Genomic DNA, 9,546 nt, shown 5'->3' on the forward strand with positions numbered 1-9,546 from the left:
AATCCAAAAAAGATTCGACATTCAACACTATCAATCGTAAAGTGAGCATCTTTGCTTTCTTCCTAATCGACTTCAAAATCAGTCGATTCCAATAATCTCCAAAATCAAATCAACCATTCGCTTTCAGTCCTTCATCATTAATCATTGAATGATTGTAACACATACTTCTCTTGTTGAGACTAACCCAAAATCGATTTCACTTCTCAGTCCAAATCACATTCCAATATCCATTGACATTAAATTCGTCATCCATACCTTTATCCTTCGTGACCATCGACTTCTCTTGCAATCGGTTTCTTCTTCCCAACACATTCCAAATCGACAGCAGTACTTCGATTAGAATCAGCTAGTATTGACTCAAATTCCAAGAATCGACTTCACAGATTTTTGATTCCAGTACATCCTCAAAACCGACATTGACATTAGCAAGTCGATTCATCACTTCCATTTACAGTTCATTCGTCAATAGAAAACCTTTGTTCCCAAATCTTTATTTTAATCCAAATACGACCGACAAATTCGACTCATAAGCTATCTGATTTCGACTCAATGTGAACCATCAACAACAATTTTGATTCCAAAAAAAATACCGCTCAATTTTCAATCGACTCAAATCAATTATAATAGAATCGAAATCGTTTTCAAATCACAGTCGAATCGATATAAACCTCAGTTAATGAATCAATTTTGACTTTTGGCGTTGACCATCAAAATCGAATCGATCAAGAATTTTGATTCTGAATCAGTCAATGAAGATTGATGAAATGTTGAAGCAAATTTCTAGAACAAAGTCGTGAATCAAACAAGTAAATTGGAACTAAACTCGAATCTTGATGAATGATACACGTGAATTAGAAAACAGATGAAGTTGTCGATGAAAGTTTAATCAATTGTTTGAAACAGAACTTACTCGATGTGTCGGATCAATAAAAGAAACCTGATGAACAGTAATGAGTTGGACTTTGGGCTCACGATTTAATCAAAACAAAAATCATGTTTGTATTGGGCTTGATCTAATAAAAAATAATTGGATCAACAATTGGATTGAAACGGATTAGATCCAATGAGGCAAATCGATCAAAAATGAGAAACGCAAACTTCGAATCGAAATCATCGATGTTTTGGAATCCATTTGAGAATTTGAGATACCTTTTTGATGAATCGAGTTCCATTTTCAACGAACGAATCGAATTTAGAAGATCTTGGTTCTTTGGTTGGAACCAGAAAATCTCCAATTTGAACATTGTACCACCTATTATGTGAGATGTACAACCCGTTCTTCGTGTTCTTCGTGTTCTTCAACGATCCAAGAACATTTTCAAAAGAACCACCAACACTTTTGGGTTTTGACTTCAAATTCAATGCAACCTTTGGAGATTGTTGCTTTGGAACCCAAATTTGCTTCACAGATTTCGGCTTGACAACATTTGACGATTTTTGTGAGTAAACCCGCTTGTTTTTGCAATTGATCTTCTTCTTCTTTTTCTTTCTCATCTTTTTGCATCTTGAAGGCTTGATTTCATGAACAAACCCACTTTCCACAACTTCAACTTTATGAGTTTGAATCAAATCTTTTGGAGTTTGATACTTGTGAATTTCTTGGATCACCGGCTTTCGATAAGGAATCATTCCTTCAAACGAATCACAGGAACACAAAATATCATCAGTTTGAACTCCAATCGTGCAAAAAACTTTTTCATCTTGAAAATCAACTTGAATCTTCTTATCAAGAACTCCAAGAACATCAAGAACATCACATTGAACTCCATTGTCTTAAACTTCAACAAACTTAAGAGCACAAAGATCATTTGGGTTTTCAATTAGAGAAATGTATTTCTTATTGAGCAAATCTCTTTCTTCTCCTTCCTTTTGATTTCTACTACGGACTAATATTGACAATCTTACAAAGTGGTTGAAACACCAAACTTCCATGATCATCCTTCAAACCTCCATAAGAAACGAAATTACCCCATGAAATTAGTTTGCTTAACACAAACCCATAAAATGGATCTTCATTGACTTTGTATTTGATATCATCAACGATCACAATCCAAGAATCATATGGCAAATCCACCATGATTACAAAAACTTGAAGATTTCTAGAGAGAGAAACTAATTTTGAATGGGGTTTCTAGAGAGAGAAAGTAAAAATCACTTGAATTCTAGTGAAGAAAATTGAATTATGAATAGAATCAAAGATGATTTCGATTTCTAGAATCCAAAAACTCTCTAAATCATGAGGATCACAGATCAAAAACAAAGAATCACCAAATCAAGATTGCCATCATGGATCAATTATTGATCAAATCAAGAACACCCACTCTGATACCAATTGTTGTGACGTTGATTATGATGGCATGTGCGGAATAGAAAAGATCTAGTGAATCATCTTGTAAAATCAAGAAGACAAGAAGTAAATAATTCTTTTAAGCTATCATTAGTTTCATAGAAAGAGTACAAATGGGTCTTGCAAATTTTCTCTCTCTAAACTAATGCTCTCATAAGTGTTCCTTACATAAAATGAGTGTCACTCACTTCCTTATAAAGGAAAAGCAACTCATTACACACACAAGTGGGTAAAGCCTCATCCAAGCGTGACTTTGCACCCTAACAGAAAGTTTATCTAACGAAGGAGTTAGTTTTATGAAGGTTGCCATAGGAACTCGTAACTTTGTGCTATTTGTCATGCCATACTTTTCCAGTAAGTTCTGCAAATATTTTTCTTGATTTATAAAAATTCCTTCTCTATTCTGGCGAATGTTTAAACCAAAAAAACTGTTGATTTTACCCATCATGCTCATTTCGAACTTGCTTTTCATCAAGTCTTCGAATTCTTTAGAAAAAGCAGGGTCAGTTAAACCAAAAATGATATCATCAACACAAATTTGAACAAGCATAAGATGATTTCCAACTTTCTTACGAAATAATGTGGGGTCAACTGATCCTTGTTTAAATTTAGATTGCTTCAAAAATGAAGTAAGAGTCGCATACCAGGCTCGTGGAGCTTGTTTTAACCCATAAACTGCCTTATCTAGAATATAAACATGATTAGGATGTTCTTCGTTTACAAAACCTGGGGGTTGTTCCACATAAACTGTTTCTTCGAGCTCTCCATTAAGAAATGAACACTTCACATCCATTTGATAAACATCAAAGTCTTTGTGAGCTACATAAGCCAAAAATATACGAACCGCCTCGACTCTCGCGACAGGGGCAAATGTTTCTTCGTAACCAGTTCCTTCTTGTTGAGAGTATCCTTTAACAACAAGTCTGGCTTTGTTTCGAATGATATTTCCATCTTTGTCGGTTTTATTTTTAAATATCCATTGTAATCCAACAACTGAAACATTTTCAGGTTTAGGAATTAACCTCCAAACCTTGTTTTTTTCAAATTCAGATAGCTCAGATTGCATTGCAACAACCCAATTAGAGTGTTCCATTGCAACCTTAACAATCTTTGGTTCAATTTTAGAGATGAAAACATTAAACATGCAAAATTCTTGATGAGTATTTACTACCTCATTCTTTGCCCGAATCTGTGCTCTTGTCAATACTCCTTGTGGATTTCCAATGATTTGATCCTTCAGATGACTTCTAGTCCATTTTGCCATAGGTGGATAAGTTGGATCAAAGTCCAAAGGTGCATCTTCGAACATATCATCATTTTCTGATCCAACAATCGAACAAACATCATTACGATCTTGAAAATTTTCATCATTTTGGTCATGCTCCCCCTCAACAACATCATCTATTCTCTCATTCTCCCCCTCGAATGAATGCTCCCCCTCGAATAGAGTACTCGAATCCAAGTGCTCCCCCTCCACTGGATCATTTTGCATACTTTCGTCTATTTCTTGAGGAGTTGATGTTGAATCATCAGTAAGCTTCGTAAGTTCTGGGATGTGATTATCAGGAGCATTAAGTTCAGCATCAACAGCATGATCTGAAATTCCAAAAATCAAATCATAATCAATATCAACCATTTGTAAGGGTTCAGATTCTTTTTGTGTTTCTTTCAAAATTGGATGATTTTCAAATTGATGTTCATTTTGTTTAATATAGTAATCATCGAATGTAAGATTAAAAGTTTCTTCCACTTTTCGTGTTCGCTTGTTTAACACACGATATGCCACAGAATTGTGCGAATATCTAAGGAAAATCCCTTCATCAGCTTTTTCTTGAAGCTTCGAAAGGTGATCCTTGAGATTCATAATGAAGCACCTACATCCGAAAACTCGGAAGAATTTCACATTAGGTTTACGATTATTGAGAATTTCGTATGGTGTAATATTAAATCGCTTGTGAATGAAAGATCTGTTCTGAGTAAAACATGCAGTGGATATAGCCTCAGCCCAAAGATATCGAGGTAAATTCGCATATGCCAACATAGTCCTTGCAGCTTTGCATAGTGATCCATTTCTTCATTCAACAACTCCATTTTGTTGCGAAGTGTATGGAGAAGAAAAATTATGCGAAATGCCTTTGTCCACCAAAAATGAATCAAGAACGTTGTTCTTAAATTCAGTTCCATAATCACTCTTGATTTTACGAACAATCTTTTTCAATGTTGTTTCCATTTTCTTGATAAAGTCAATCATGATTTGTGCCACTTCGGATTTTAATCTGAGAAAATAAACTCATGTGAATCTAGAAAAATCATCAATAATAACTAAGATATACCGTTTGTTGTTGAGTGTAGAAACTGCCGAAGGACCACATAAATCAATATGTAAAAGCTCCAATGGTTCGACAATCTTCGAATCAATTGTGATCGGATGACCTTATTTATGTTGCTTGCCAACTTCACAAGCTGCACATAAAGAATCATTATCGTAATTAAGCACAGGTAAACCTCTTACCAGATCTTGAACAATAAGTTTGTTGATGTTTCGAAAGTTGAGATGTGAAATTCTTCGAGGCCATAGCCAGCTTAGGTCAGATGTGGATTTTCAAAGAAGGCATACTGCAGGTTTACCTACAATCAGATTGATATCCAATGTAAACATATCACCTTTCCTCTTTGATTTGAGCAAAACTTCTTTTGTATTGACATTCGAAATAATGCTCCCTTCTTCGTTGAAAAGTACTTGATTGCCAGTGCCCGCAACAAGTTGAGAGACACTTATCAAGTTATGTTGTAGACCTTCAACATATGCAACTCGATTCACAGTAAATTGACCATTCGTCATCTTCCCATATCCATTGACTTGGCACTTCTGATTGTTTCCAAATTTAACTACTCCAACATTTTCCAAGCTTCGAAAGTCTCTTAGATTCTCCTTCTTTCCAGTCATGTGACGAGAGAAACAGCTATCAATATACCATTTGTTATCGTATTGTTCATCACATAGTACCTGTGATCATTGAAAGAATTTAGGTACCCAAGGCTTTTTGGGTCTTTGGAAATTAGATTTCAACATAGAATTAAACGAAGAATTTTTGACCCAATCACAAACTTTAGTCTTGAGACTATCAATAATGTCCACATCTTCATTTTTAGGGACCAAAATATAATATTTTGTTGGTTTCGGATGTTCAGTAACTTTACCCTTCGCATTTTGAGTTTGTGATTGAACTGTCTTTGCTTTTTTTACTGGTCTCCAGGCTTTGATGGAAATGTTCGAATCTTTTGATGATGAACTTCCATTCGAAGAAGTATTCACATACTTCTCATAAGCTTCGTTGATTTGCTCTTAAGAGTATTTGCTGGATTGATAAATTTTTCCTCTTCCTTCGAGCCAGTGATCTATATTCTTTCTTGAAGTTATGTCTTTTTCATGCGAAGCCTTCAATGTTTGTTTCTTCTTATGATTAGGAAAATTTGGCTTTTGAGGAATGAAATCTACTTTTGGTTTAGTAACAAAAGATTCAGCATAGGAGGTATTTACTGTTGATTTAAAATGTTGTCGTTGAGAAAATATCTTTGGTGGATTAGATTTATCTGAAATTTTTTTTTGAAATGGTAGGTTTTGACACTTTTGAAACCTTTGGTGTTGGTTATCCTTCAAACTTAGAACAAGTTGATTGACAAGAAGCTTGTTTTTCTTTTGACAAAGATGAATTTCACTTTGTAAATAACTTTTGGTGATTTTGGTTCAGACACATTTTTGTTTTGTTGAATGGGATTTTTCTTTTTGTCTAAAAAACTTTCTGAATTCATAGTCTTAACTGGTTTTGACGTTTCATTCATCATCTTTTGAGATTCTATTGTTTGCCAAAATATTTGCTTTCTTGCTTGTCTTTTTGAAATGTTATTTTTTTCGAAAATTTTTCAATTTGTTCTTTGAGTTCTTTTGAATTTAGTTTGACACCACTTTTAGTTTCCTCAACAACTGGTTTGGTGACTTATTTCTCAAATTTTGACTTTTCAACCCATTTTCTCTGTGTTTTTTGTCTTTGGAAAAATATGAATTCTTCATTAGATTATTTTCAGTTGTGCTCTGATTTGCGAAGAACCCACCATCGGATGTTTTCAAGTTGTCTTGTTCCACCAATTTCTTAAATTCACGTTTGATATTTTCAACGTTTCCAGTTGTTACGAACACTTGGTTTGGAAAAATACATCATCGGTACACTTGAAGTTCGGGTAAACCACAGTATTCGTTTCAAGATAATGACCACCTTGTTCATTCAATACTTTTTTGAACTTTTGTGTATCTCCATACACTTGGTCAACAACAAATTCGAGGAATTTCTTCTTCCTTTGAAACTTCCTTTTTCTTTGTTTGTTTCTCTTCTTTTTCATCATCACTATCATATGTTTGACTGTCTCTGACTTCCACAAAGTCCACATCACAAACTTTCAAAGTTGAGGGTTTATCAGTGTCAATCTTAACCAACAAACCCTTAACTTTTTCTTTCCCTTTAGATGATGATGCAACATTAATAATAAACAACTGAGAACAATGTTAACCAATTTACAATGTTAACCATTTCAGTCTTTTTCAAAATTTGAATTTGATCAGACTTAGTCAAAGTGTCATTTACAATGTTAACCAATTCAGTTGTATCAAGACATTCATTTACTTTGACTATTCCATATATATACCTATCATCAGGAACTTTATTAAATTCAGCTATTTCTTTCTCACAATCATACGAAATGTTATCTACCTTAGCTCTTTCATAAGCTAGAAAAGGCAATAATTTTCTATGTTGTTCTTTGCTTAATTCGCATGAATGATGTAATTCAGTTAACTTCGCATACAACCTCTTAGCCGAATTACAATATATGTTTCTCTGAGCTAACAGCAATTAATTTCACTTGACATGTTATCGCTATCAACCATGATGTTTTTATTTGAAGTTCTAAACAATCTACTTTAGCAATTTTCAAATCTAATTTCTTCTGTGTCTCTAGCAACTGCATAGACAGCTTCTTAGCCTCGTTGCTAGCAAATACCACAATTGAATCAAAATAAGTGACAGTTTAATCGAAATATACTAATTCAGAATTGTAAGCATTTACTGGAATATTGAAAGATTCAAGAATATTACGTACCTTTGTTGTCATTGGAGATTTGTCGGCAGCTTTTGATATGAAGCATCTCCCTTGTACTTCGTATGTCTCTTTATTAGATTCCTCCTCCATTTTCGCATACATGGCTCCGTGGGTCGGATTTCTCATCTCCTCATCATCTGATCCAGATGACCAGATTTGGTAAGTTCCATCTTCTTCCTGTTCTCCACGAGCAACCAAAGAGAGATTCTTCGCCTTCGCACGTACTTCATCTAGCTTCTCCGCATAGTACGCTTCATCTTTTGTCTGATTCTTCTTCTCATCCTTCTTCCTTAACATGCAATCATTGGCTAGATGATTAGCCCCATTGCAATAGTGACAGTCAATTCTAGCATCTCCCTTCAATTTCTTCTCACTTTTCCCTTCAACAAACTTTGCATCCTTCTTCTCTTCCTTCTTCTTCTCATCCCCAGCACTTTTACTCACAAAATTTCCTTTCACTTCAGATGACTTAGCCTTCAGATTGAATGGATTTTTGAAGAATTTTTTAACACGATTGTTCGAATAAAATGCAACCGCCTCATCATTTGAATTCATTATGAACCCCTCCTCTTCATCTGAAACATATTTATCTACTTCCCTCTCAGAAATCTTTGAAACCAAAGCTAGTGGACCTCCTAAACTTGCCTTCGTTTCTTCAGCAATTTCGTTAACCTCACTTTCATGTGACTTCAGCTGATTGTACATGTCATTCAAAGTTGATGTATCAAAGCTCTGTTGATTCTTAATCATCATGCTCACACTCTGCCACTCCTTCCGAAGACCCATAACGAAGATAAGATTGAACTCCATGGCTGATCTGGCAATTCCATATCGATTGCATCGATATATTAATTCATTCAGTCGATCGTAATAAACCTCAATTGTCTCACCATCTTTATGTCCGAAGTATTTTAGTTCCACCAAGCATTGTTTCACTGAATTAAGTCTAGTCTTTTCACTCCCCTGAAATTTCTCCTTTAGATTGTTCCAAATTTCCTTTGCAGTTGTACAACTCCTCACATAGATGTAAACAACTGGAGGCAATGCTCCTCGTAGCTCTCTCATGCATCTCTTCTCCAGCTTTTCCAGACGATCAGATTGATTCTCTACTACGGAACTCCCAGAAGACGATCCAATTGGTTGAACATTCGATGGAGGATTGAGATTACCAGAAATGCAAGTCCACAATTCTTCATCCAATCCATTGAGATAATCCTGCATACAATCAGCCCATTGATCGTAATACTCAGGGATTAGCATAGGAATTTCGGTGGATGATCCTAACAGATGAGAAAATGAAGTCATGGAATTGAGATTGAAATACGCCATTGATGTACGGAATAAAACTTTGAGAATTTTGAAGAAACTTTGAGAATTTGATAACAAGCTAGATGATTCAAATCGGAATCACTAGAAGAACACTCAATTCAACGATTCAAGTGCAGAATCGAATCGCAGACTAAGATCCAATGAATTTTTCACTTTCAAAAAGTGTTGAAACTTTTAAACCAAAAAGTTGATTTAAAAACTTCTGAAAAGATGAAAATCAGATCAGAGATATGATTCCTGCTCTGATACCAATTGATGAATCAATGAATCAAGTAAGAAATGAATCATAGTATTAAGACCAAAGTAAGTATGTGAGATTTGAACACAGGTGTAAATATGATCTTGTTTCAGCTCTATTACGCTTTCAAGTTTACAGAGTGCAAAATTCACAAGACTGTAAAACCTTATCTAACTCTTGTAAAGACTCCTATTTATAGGAGAGGAAAATGTACAAAAAATATACTAAGGACCGAACATTAAGCTTCGAATACAATGCCCTAGTAAAATAGATTACAGAGAATACGAAGACAATACTACATACGAAGACCTAAGACACTTTGACTAATTACAACCAAATTAGCTCTTACATAAACAGTGAGTAATGGTGAGGGTGACCGATGTTAATGGGACAAAAAAACAAACTGTAAAAAAACATAATTTAGTGTGAGTGTGATTGATGTCAATGATACAAATCAACAACTGGAACTGAGTGTGAG

General features: G+C 34.7%; 1 protein-coding gene across 1 annotated transcript; it reads right to left on the reverse strand.

Moving 5' to 3' along the window:
• Positions 1-1,773: 1,773 nt before the first annotated feature.
• On the reverse strand, positions 1,774-4,211 carry LOC145045494 (uncharacterized). The gene is made up of 5 exons (XM_078993816.1): positions 3,842-4,211; positions 3,519-3,667; positions 3,192-3,377; positions 2,992-3,128; positions 1,774-1,939 (listed from the first exon to the last, which is right to left on the reverse strand). Exons 1-5 carry the CDS (start codon positions 4,209-4,211, stop codon positions 1,774-1,776), a joined length of 1,008 nt encoding a protein of 335 aa, XP_078849942.1.
• Positions 4,212-9,546: the final 5,335 nt, after the last annotated feature.

Source organism: Lactuca saligna, chromosome 5 (assembly GCF_052625555.1).
Source record: "Lactuca saligna cultivar CGN05327 chromosome 5, ASM5262555v1, whole genome shotgun sequence".
In the NCBI taxonomy this organism is placed as follows: Eukaryota; Viridiplantae; Streptophyta; class Magnoliopsida; order Asterales; family Asteraceae; genus Lactuca; species Lactuca saligna.